An 11,576-nucleotide genomic window follows, 5' to 3' on the forward strand; every position below is an offset into this window, starting at 1 on the left:
GGGTCAGCGAATGAGATCCTCCCACGGCCTCGCAGCATGTGACGCTGTGTGAAACAAACTGTGCTGCTAAATTAAGAGCGATCACGTCTCAGCCACAGGGGAGGCTCAGATACAGCGTTCAGATGACTCACCGCAGTAACAGGCATCAGGCTGTTGATCCCAGAGGGGGTCCAAACACTGACTTCTCTCTCATCTGGGGAGAAATATACAAAAAAGACACACTAATGTGTTTTTCTCCGAATCTTCAGACCAGTCTGTAACACACCACTTAAAGCTCAAATCTCAGGTGGATTTATTCATGAAGTTCTGACAACAAATTATCAAACTGTTCATTTAAAAGATAAATCAGTGTATGTCAGTGCTGCAAATATATGAACCCGCTAAAACCTGGTTCAACGACCGTTTTCTTGTGCTGCATTAAAACACATTTGACAAGCAATTAAACATTTTGAAACCAGAGAAAATTGGTTTGATTCCTGTCAAAAACATTGTTAAAGAGCATTTCACTTTTAGTCACTTTTCCCATGGCATTTCCTTTGTTTTTACCTTTTTCTTGTGAAGATTTTTTTGATAATTTTCAGGTAATTTTCTCATAACTTCTTTTCTAATTTCTTCCTAATTTTAGGGTCACTTCTTCTTAAGTTGCTCATTTCCTAATTTCCTTTTTTTTTTCAAAGAAATCAAGCAACTTGCTCTAGTTTCAAAGGGTTCATCACATGCATCTTCTCTTGATATATCCACACACAAATTTAGATATAACTGTCCAAGAAATAATTCATACAACATGACAGTAATCAGTGGCTAAGAATTTATTACAATTATGATGACTAAGATAATGAATTTACAGATTTACATCACAAAAGACAACTGACATGTTATTATTTACAGGTAATAATTCATGAAATTAAACTTAGCTCGGAGTCTTAGCATCTACTAACATTTTACAGAGCTGTGCTGATCAGTGCGTCATTTCATGCTGCATTTCTGTTGGTTGGTTGGTAGACGCAGGCCGTAACAACAGTCACACAGAGATGGATGTCTCTCGTCAAAAACAGCCCAAATTGGCACAGTGGTTTTAGATGCATTGTGTCTTTTCAAAATAAACTTCTGTTTTCAGAAGTTTTTCTGTTATCAAAAAACAAAAGGGAAAAATATCCAAAAAACTACATTTGTAATTCTCATTATTATTAAGAAAAGTTTTTTTTGCACTTTCTTGATGTCAAGATTTGTTTTTTCATTCTGGTTGTTATTTGTTTAGTTTTCAGTGTTTGTTTTTAAGTCACTTGCCGCCCTCTTCCCATGAATTTGAAATAAACTGAGCCCATTTTAAAGGATAAATAAGAGCAGCGTGAAAACTGTGAAGAAAAGGAAGCTACTTTAAGTGTCTGCTGGAGGCGGGGTGTGAAATACCACAAATAAAGTCTTCTCCGTTAAGTCTCTGGATGCCACACAGTGGCTTCGAGTTAAGATGCTTAAGTCTCTTTCTTCTACGTAGGCCTATGGGTGCGGTCTTTTCCGTTAATTCTGCACGTCTGTTGGCAGGATGCAGGGCGTCAGATCAGTTGGTGAATTGAAGCTTGAAAAAGGTCGAAACCTTCACCTGAGTCCCGCCGCCAGCTTCTCCATCGCAACCTTTCTCTCCTCTGCTTTTTGCTGCGAGCGGCGCAGTTTGTTTCTCAGCTCCTGGAGGTGGTCCAGCGTGCCGTCCAGCTCACCTTTCACCGTCTTCATCTGGCTCTCCAGCATCTGTGTGTGATGGAGGGAGTTTCTCCTGTATCGTCGGCTGGAGCGCACCTTCTCCTCCAGGTCCTCCACTGCAACGAGCATCCAGAAAACAACTCAGCCACAGATTTAACACACAGGAGCCTTTAAAATAAGAATATTTGTGATACTGACCCATGTTGTCCTGGTAGCCCATGCTCTCTGAACCAGACTCCGGCTTGTTGTCCATTAGGTTCTTGGTCTGCTGCAGCATCTTCTCCATTTTGGAAAGTTCGGCGGCCTTGGTGTCGCTGTCCCGGCGGACTTTCAGTAAATCCTGCTCCCTCTGAGTCAGCTCACTGTTATATTTACTCATTTTACTCAAGTCTTACTTAAGTCTAAACAGCAACAACAGCACCACAGCAACGAGCGACACGACAGCCAACAACCTCAGTGAGCATAAGACTCACACCTCCAAGCCCGATGTGCAATAATGTTCCGCTCTGAAGCGCCTCTTCCTCCTGCAGCTCATGAAACGCTGGTTTGTTTGCAAATGAAATGGACCGCTGGGGATAATTGTCTCTTTATAGTTTCTTGTAACCTCAGCACATGTCTGCTAGTCATCTGAAAACAGTCCGTTCTCCGTTCACGCCATTACAATCAGAACAGTCATAAGACCGGCCTCACAGAGCCCTGCAGCGAAACTGATCATTTTTAAATTCACTCTGCAGAAACTACATTTCTAAGAACATAGCGAGCTCGTTCCTTTGGATGGTTTAAAACCAATAAAATCATTTTTATTCACAGCTTAAGGAAGAACTTTCAAAAACATGAATAATCTGAAACCAATTAGTGCACGTTATCTCTTTCACATCTCTTTATGTTTGCAGGATGTTTGATGACCCACTGACCAGCAAATGAGACCAGTGCAGCAGTTTATGCAAGATTTCATCGTTGTCGAGTGTTTGTACAGACCCGTTTATTCACAGTTACTGCACAGCTTGTGCCTCTAACGTTTGTCTCTTTACTAAAACTAATTAGTACATCTGTGATCTCACAGAGGGCCCTTTCAAAGCGGCATTTTCCGGACGCGCAGTGAGTCTGGAGCTCTGGACGGTTTGGGGTTTTGGTGACTGGCTGTGAGCTGCAGTGGGAGCAGAGGAGCAGCAGGGGGGGCGCCACCGGCCACCCAGCTGTGTTTCGCAATTATGGTGTCAAGATTTAGTGCACAGAGAGAGAACACAGCCTGCGTATAGTGAAAAGGTTGCTTGTAATCCCATAAATGTCTTACTATGCTGAAATTTGTGCAAATACATTTAAAACAAATCTATGATTAAACTTCAGAAAAGAGCTCTTCAGATATTACATTGAGCTGGCTATTATGATTCCACAAATTTATTTTTAGAAGCTCCTACATCTTAAAAAATTAGAGACATTGTGTATTTAAAAACATTGGAAATACTTTTTTGAGCCTTTCGGTCTGTGTCAATTTTTTTAATAAAGAGAAATAAATTATAATTTAAGTGGGTTGTTCATTTTGAAACATGTAAAGTGAGAATGAATGTAAAATATAGAAGTATTTCAGTTTTGGGAGTTAAATTTTGGACTGGACTCAGTGCTGAGTTGAAACAGTACGTAGATATAGATAGAGACGGTGTATAGTTACAGTGTAGAGCTCTATGTGAAGTCTAATTTAAAGAAAGGGCAGAGATGGCTGTGTGCAGTTACGCTCAGGGACGAGTGTGTCCTCTGGAGAGCGGCAGGTTTAACGCCGCTCCGGAGGACACACTCTTCATGTTGTGTGACCTCGGTGATGCTGAGAATGAGGTTCCTTTTTTGTTTTGTTGCCCTGTTCATGGATGACATGAGAATTGTACTTTTTACTAAAATGTCATGAGTTTATGCTGACTTCCTTTGGTTGGATGATTAGAAAAAACTTGAGTTGTGCTTCAGGAAGGGAACTTTTTTTGTTGCAAATTTTCTTGCTCGATTCTGGAAAAAAGGCAGAATATCTTGTTTTTAAGACTGAGATGTAAAATATATATTTTTCTATCCTCGTAATAAATGATATGTGATGAATTATTTGACTGCTGCAATGGCGGTTTTGGTGTCTTATAAACCCATAAGGGGTTGGGCACAATGTGTGCATGACACTCAATCAATCAATCATATTGATATAGATATTGATATAGAGGACTACAGTTTAGAGTATGGTTGTTTTTTTTTGGTTGGTTTTTTAGTAATTCGGTCATTTGTTTCTTTGGTGTTGCTGTTATTCTCCTTTGGTTGGTTTAGGATGGGCAAAAATAAAGTTAGGCTTCAGCCTCTTCCTTTTTCGGTTAGTAATTGAGAAAATTTGTGTCAAGTAATCTGTTTCTCATGCATGAGAAATGTAATGTGCATGTGTGCATGTTACCAAAATAAATTACTCATTCATTCATTCATGCTGCAGACTGGAAAATGTAAACTGTGGTGTCCAAAGACTGTCTTTTCTTTAGGTCCCTCTCTGCACACACACACACACACACACACACACACACACACACACCCCTCTCTGGTACAAAGCAGAGCTAAACAGAAGCTACTGACTGCAGTGATTGGATATACATGATTTGTGATAAAATACACAAACGCCACGCTCTTAGTTCTGGACTTCCTGTGTTATTATTTTTGCCTGCATGAAGGTCACTCACCTCCCGGGCTTCTTTGGCTTCTTTTGCCGCTCCTGCAGCGTGACCCTCTCGGTCTACGCCTCCCTCCTCCAGGCTGCCTGCACGCAGAGACACAAACATCATTTTAAAAACATAACATGAATCTTATGAAACTTTGGATGTCACATCTGAGGAGAATCAGGAAGAACCACGTGTCTCTGCTCTCATCAGTCGATCTCGCTTTCTTCACACACACCAACTGAGCCTCTGTTCTTATGTGGCTCTATTACAAAACAGTCAGATATTATAAGATCATCCCTTAGCCTCAGTCACATGTTTCCATATTTCAACACATAAGCAGTGCCATTTTTAAACAGAGAAGGAGAAACAGATCTTTTTCCTTCGGGCTGATCCAGTTTTAGGCACGAACCATAAAAGGCTGCTGTGTCAGACATTTCATGCACTTCTCTACAATGACTCTCTTGTTTGCAGAAATCTCTGTTCGTACACATGACAAAAGAGTGCATGTAGCATTTATCACATTTGACCCTTCTCTTCAGTATCCAGAGGCCTGACCATCACACTATTACCGCCGCCGCCGCCGCTGCAGTGTGTCCTGCTACCAGACAAGGCGAGGTCCAAAATCACAGCTATTCAAACATCAAACAAGTTACATAAATCCTAAACAGAAGATTAACCTCAGACTTGTTGTTGTCCCTAAAGATTAGAGAACTACAAACGAAGAATTTAGTTCAAGGGTAGATGACATCTTGTAATTTCTAACTCGGCTCCGACAAAAAGTCTAAAACACACTGTGGAAACTAAATGTTTACATTCAGACTGTTAAAAAATGTTCGGTTGAAACACATTCAAACTGCAGTTTTTGATCCCAAAACCATCAAAGTATAAAAACTATAATATTATAATATTTCTGGGTGTCATTCTGGACTTTTGACTTAAAAGTTTGAATATTTTCTACCTGATGACGTCTCTTTTACCAAATTTGGCATATGGAGAAAATACATGCTATTTCCACTTGGTGCACTGTCACAATCAATGTAGCTGCTGATCGCTGACGCATCCCAGGCTGTGATCATAATAATTAAAAAATAAATCAACTTTGCATGTAGTATTTTGAAAATAATTCATTTTTTTGTGTTCGTTTGTTTTTCATCTAAAAACATAGTGGCGTCATGACAAAAACCTGGCATTTAAAGCATTTAAATTCTGATAATCAATGAATATTTGATATTAATTATTCAGACTGATGTTTATGTATACTGACATTATGCATCCTGCATTTTTTGTTCTTTAAGTTTAATTTCATCTTTACCATAATATTGTCTTGCTTATGTTTGGCGTTCTGTTCTTCTGTTGCCTCAGAGTATCCAATTTTCTTTTTGTTTTTTTTTTTGCTTTAGCTTTGCTCGTCGAAACACTTTAAAGTCTGTTTCAAAGGTGCTGTATAAATAAAGCTTTTACAGATCTGCTTCAGTTCTGGTGTCCTGAATCCATCACATTAGAGGGAGGAAAGTGGGACATAAAAGGGTCACTCTAAATAATATTTCGCCGTCTCATCCCACAGACTCATCATGAAAACATTAGTCATCACATTTACATAAAACACACTCGAAGCGAAGCTCACCATCTGTTATGCAGAACAGCATATTTTCAGAAAAGCTGCTCCCTAAACAAATTTGTCTTTCCATATGTGGTGTGTAAAATATTTGGAGGAAACTGTCGACTTTTAAATAATCAAATCTACGTGGAGAGCATAGGAAGCAAACACAGGCAGGAAAACACAGCACGAAACCACAAACTGACAGAGAGAAAGACACACACAGAAAACTAATCACAGAAAAAAGACACCGCTGGACAAGGACACAGGGAGGGACACACAGGGACTGGCTGACAGTGAAGACAACGAGGACGTGGTGGGTTAACACAGAGCAAACAAGGCTGATAAAAGACAGGAGTGCAGGGACAACCGCGAGACAAAGAAGGACAAACGAGACTGACAGAGCAGCAGTGTGTGAAAAAAGGCCAGAAAAAGACAAAGCTGGAAAACGAGACGAGTCATGATACATGAGGAGAGTGGCCTTCAGAATAAAACAGGAAACAAGCTTCAGAATAAAACAGGAAACAAGCTATAATAAGCAGACACCCGAACAATTCACAGAATATAAGAGCAGAGTTTCGTGTGTGTGTGTGTGCTAGTGTGTGTGTGTGTGTGTGTGTGTGTGTGTGTGTGCGTGCGTGCATGTGTGCGTGTGTGTGCGTGTGTGTGTGTCAGACAACCCAGCCAGCAATTTTTCTGTTATAAAAACGTTCTGTGAATGATACAATGAAATGTGTTTGCAATGTTTTCGGAATGTTCTTCTTAAAGTTCGGGTAACACTCAATAAACGCCATAAAAACGTTAAAAAATGTTTGGTGTGTGTGTGTGTGTGTGTGTGTGTGTGTGTGTGTGTGTGTATGTGTCTATAACATGTTCTGAATGTTGCTTTGAAAATGTTCTTTCTTTGTTCTCAGAACATTTTAAGATCTGTCACCTCTCAACGTCACCAAAACATCCTCAGATTGTTGCAGTTAAATGTTATGTCTAAGTCAGCATTTAACCTTAAAGGAACATTATTTGAAATTATAAATATCCTTAAAATGTTCTTTGAACATAAACTAACATAACAAACCCATAACAAACCAATGTTGTGGGAACGTTCCCTGCCCGCTGGGTTACTAATTTTTATGCAGTTTGTGGGAAATTTCTCATTAACTTGCTCGTTATCTTTCCTCCCATGTTTTTTAAAGAGATAGTATTCATTTTCTCGGGTTTCATTAAAAGTGTGTGAAAGAAAGCTGACGTCGATCCAGGTGTTAAAGGGTTAAAGGTTGTAAAAGAGGCTTTTCCTCAAGTGTAATTTTTTTTTGTAATTTTTTTGTTTATGTTTGGAAAAAAACAATAATTTCCAAAATTCTGACCACTTTCTTTTTTATTAGCATGTACTTGTAATGGTAATAAGTACGTTTAATATCATAAAAATTCTTTTGATACTTGATATTTTACTTTATTTTCTACAAAAGTCATTTTCTGGTAAGAAATCTGTACTCAAGTGTGGCCTTCAGGTGCTTCATCGAGCACTGACTGTAATACAGGAGTGTCACCATGAGGGGGGAGGCTAACCTCAGATATTTATAACGACTCAAAGCAGATTTAATGAAACAATATTTCTCTTTTTTTAATATCTTTTTTCAAAATTGCACACCTGCTCCAGGATCGTCCTCGTGATCTCTGTTAATGATGATCACTGCGCAGGTGCAAAATGTTCCAGATCAGACATGTCCAACTGGTGGGCTAAGAGACAGATGTGTCCCGTCGTTGGTTACCATGGTTACTTAATAAGTTGTGATGGATGTTAATGGGATGACGAGGTAATGAGCAGGTGTGGGCCGCAATGCTAAACACAGATTATTGTGGTTAATGAAAGGTAAACCGGATTTAGACAGAGACATCTCTGCAGACGTCTCTGTGTTCATTCATCTGAGGCTGTTTGTGAAGACGGTTTTCATGATGTTAGACACAAGAAACGACAAAACAACAAATTCTCTCCTATTTTTGCTCATATCAAGGATTTGTCTTTCTCATCTTTGCTTTTCTCGTAGGTAAGAGAAAATTTTACGAGTGGTAATATGGTAAAACAATTTGATTTCATAGTCCACAAATTGTTGTCCAGCACAAGGAAAAATAAACTTTATATTTAAGGAATGTTTAAAAAAATGTAGTAATATCTTTGAATTAAATTTAAATAATATTTTAGATTGATTACAATGATTGTAATACTTTAATTCAGTGCTAAAGAGATACTACAATACTTGGTACATTGATCCCAATTACTGTAATTTCAGTTACTGTGCTGAATGTAACTAAGTACCTTTACTTAAGTATTTACTTTTACTTACTTTTACATTACTTGAGTATTATAATCTCATGCCACTTTCTACTTCTACTCCACTACACCTGAGAGGGAAATAATTTACTTTTCACTTCACTGCAGTAACTTCTTTAAAAAAATAGGATTTTTGCACACAATTCTACAATTTCATTTAGCAGACGCTTTTATCCAAAGCGACGTACAACACAAGCCAGAATTTAGACTTAAGGAAAAAAACCCTTAGTAAGTGCAAAAAGTGCTTCAGGTGTGATTGGTCACAGGTATTGCCGTCTAGTGGCAGCAGGAGTTCCCCCCTCCCCCCCCCCTTTTTTTTTTTTTGAAACCAAAGTAATAACCAGTAGCGATCTCAGCATCTGAGATTCAACAATCTCAGTATCATTACTTACGATGACAGTCAACATCACACAACTTTGTCAGTGCTAGATAATCATTAAGTGCTGGGTTTTGGACCATCTGACTTAATTTACCCCAAAGGGCAAAGCGGAGAAGTCAGGCTAAGTGCCGAGGTGTTCTCGGAACAAGAGTTTTCAATTGTCTCTTAAAAGTAGAAAGGGACTCAGCAGAACGCACAGAGTTTGGAAGTTTGTTCCACCATTTGGGAACAACAGAAGAGAAGAACACACAAACCCAAATATATTAAAATATACAAGTACAGTTTTATCGTGTAAGTTGTTTTACATGCAAACAAAACATTTCATGGTACCAGCTTCTCATATAAAGTGTATGTATGATGATTTGCTGCTTTTCTTTTAATTATTTGGATTATTTTGACTTTTTAAATGCGTTTAAACCTTTTTCCGTGTGTACTTTTACTTTTAATATTTGAAATCACATTTACTTCAGTTTCACTACTGCAGACGACATTTTTGTTGTCTTGTCTCTTGTTCGTGAGTCTTTGCACACGGCACCAAACCTGCCCTTATATGGTGTTTAGGGGGCGTTACCTGTGCTCACAGGTGACTCGTGATCAGTGGGATTCAGCACTGAACACACCGGTTCAGAGCAGATTTGGATGGTTAAGAAGATTTGCTGCATCCGGAGTTGACTTCTCTTCTATGGTTTAAAATTAAAAGAAAATAAAAGAGAAATTTGAGAGAATGTTGCTGTTTGACGCCCAGTGTGCATAATAATCTCTCCCGGTCTAAATCAGGCACCAAAGAGGACGACATCTGAAGCCCGTCTGTCTCAGTGTTTCTCTGCCAGCTTCTCTGAGCGCTCCAGTGGTGCCGCCGCCTTCGTCTCTGCAACAGCAAGGTTGCTGTTTGTTTGTTCTCGTATGGAAATAGAATTTTTTTATCTGCCCACTCAAAGTGCCTCAAGGTAATCGGCATTACATAATCGCAGGAAATACCTTATCTGCATCCAGTTTGTGTCCTCTAGGCTCCTGTAACTCTCCTCCAAACTCTCAGCTCCTCTGCCAGCAAATCCAATATCGCAGCCATTGATGCCAGCTTTGTTCCTGTCTTTTCTAAATGTTCTCTCTGTGCAGAATCACAGCGCAGCCGTGCCCGCTCTGTTGAATTTCTTTAGTCCTGTGCAATCAAATCTGTCTTTTCTAACTGTGAGGACAAATTGCATTTGTGTTTTCACACTTGCTAGTGCTTTTCTTTTTTTTCTTGAAATGCAATCACAGAAAGTTCGACTGTTGTCTGCTGTGACGGATGATAATGCACACGCTAATGTGCTGTATAACTGAGTGCCCATTACCTTTTGTTGGTGCAGCCACAGGAGACGCAGTCTTACAGTCTCGCATCTCTTCATTTGTAAGATGCCAGCCGGAGATCTCACATCCACAGCTCGATAAGTATGGAGGCCTTTTAAAAAATGAAGGAAGAAGAATTTTTAGAAATCTGCAGGTAGATTTACTCAGAAATTTTTGACAAATATTAAGATATTTATGTTTTTCATATAAATTCATTATTTTTATTTATGCTATTGTTTATTTGATTAACACCAGTATGAAAATAAAAGATTTAAATATGCCAGAGTAAAAGATAAATAAGAATGGTTTCAATGTATCTTGGATGAAACTGGGAAAGCATAATTACAACCTCTGCAATAAAACTCATTTAAACTTGATGTATGTTAAGTAAAAAAAAAAGAAAAAAAGAAATGACCTGGAAAAAGTGCTTAAAAATAATAATGATTCTGTAACATAATTTTAAATAAAATAAAATAAAATTTAGAAATCTTGCATTTTTCAAGGCAAATTTGTGTTAAGTTGCTCATAGCCCCTTTTTCCAATTTTTTAAAATTCAGTCACACAGCACAAGAAAAGTGATGTCGTTCCAGGTTTCAAAGGGTTAATGAATTCATTAAAGGAGTTAGAGCAAACCCATAAACCCTGTATACATAAAACAAGCAACATATATGTGTCGCCTATATTTCATATTAATGTGATCATTAATATGCAAATCTCTAAGCACATATAGAGGAGGACGCTCGGCACATGTCCTCTCTGCACCTGTCCCCTCTGCTCCTGTCCCCTCTGCACATGTCCTCTCTGCACCTGTCCCCTCTGCTCCTGTCCCTTCTGCTCTTGTCCCTTCTGCACGTGTCCCCTCTGCACCCTCACTGTTAAGTTTCAATGACAGAAGAAAACATGTATTTAAAGGATGTAGGCTGAACTCTATAAATTATAGTAAATAATATATTATAACTTTAAATAAAAATGAGTCATTGTCCATTGTCCTCCTGTGCATTGAAGCTGACAGCATCTTATTCTCCGTTCTCCTCCTGCTCCCCTCTGAACTGAGACACGTGTCCTCAAAGAACGCCTCAAAGACCCATCTCATCTCGCAAAGCAGTGTTTGTTTCTGTGTCAGTTTTTAAAACACATGTCAGGTTTTTCCTGAGGACAGTTTTCCTGAGTTATAAAGTAGGGATGCACGATAATTATCGGTCCGTTAATGGGACTAATGATGTCGTACCGATAATGTGTTGCCATGGTTTCACTCCTCCAGTCCTACACACACTACATTATGCTGCGTGTCAAACTGCTGCTGCTCCATCAGTCCACAACATGTCATCAGTCAGCAGCAGGGTTTAACCCATTGTTTCTTTTTCTTTTTAACTCTTTCCCCGCCATTGACCAGATTTTCCGTCAGTCGGTGTTTTCACTGTGGTGTAGGGGACACTGTTACGGATTTTATGCAATACAATAACATTTCCACATCCAAAAACAAACGAACAAGACGATCTAAGATCCCAGGGTGACGGGAGGAGAGGACCACTAACATGCCGACTTTGTCACTTTTTAGCAGCTTTCGGGCCC

General features: G+C 39.1%; 1 protein-coding gene and 1 long non-coding RNA gene across 2 annotated transcripts; both read right to left on the reverse strand.

Moving 5' to 3' along the window:
* Positions 1-1,214: 1,214 nt before the first annotated feature.
* Positions 1,215-3,150, reverse strand: si:ch73-389b16.1. The gene is made up of 2 exons (XM_042484177.1): positions 1,897-3,150; positions 1,215-1,814 (listed from the first exon to the last, which is right to left on the reverse strand). Exons 1-2 carry the CDS (start codon positions 2,075-2,077, stop codon positions 1,597-1,599), a joined length of 399 nt encoding a protein of 132 aa, XP_042340111.1. The 5' UTR covers positions 2,078-3,150; the 3' UTR covers positions 1,215-1,596.
* A 25-nt stretch (positions 3,151-3,175) lies between these two features.
* LOC121941389 lies at positions 3,176-10,097 on the reverse strand. The gene is made up of 3 exons (XR_006105741.1): positions 10,010-10,097; positions 4,395-4,471; positions 3,176-3,693 (listed from the first exon to the last, which is right to left on the reverse strand). It is a non-coding gene; the product is annotated as an uncharacterized LOC121941389 (long non-coding RNA).
* Positions 10,098-11,576: the final 1,479 nt, after the last annotated feature.

This window comes from Plectropomus leopardus, chromosome 3 (genome assembly GCF_008729295.1).
Source record: "Plectropomus leopardus isolate mb chromosome 3, YSFRI_Pleo_2.0, whole genome shotgun sequence".
Classification (NCBI taxonomy): domain Eukaryota; kingdom Metazoa; phylum Chordata; class Actinopteri; order Perciformes; family Serranidae; genus Plectropomus; species Plectropomus leopardus.

Coding starts and splice junctions, on each gene's coding strand:
- si:ch73-389b16.1 (XM_042484177.1), bottom strand. CDS start 2,077: ATGAGTAAATATAACAGTGAGCTGACTCAGAGGGAGCAGGATTTACTG. Junction 1,815..1,896: donor GGGCTACCAGGACAACATGG/GTCAGTATCACA, acceptor TGCTCGTTGCAG/TGGAGGACCTGGAGGAGAAG.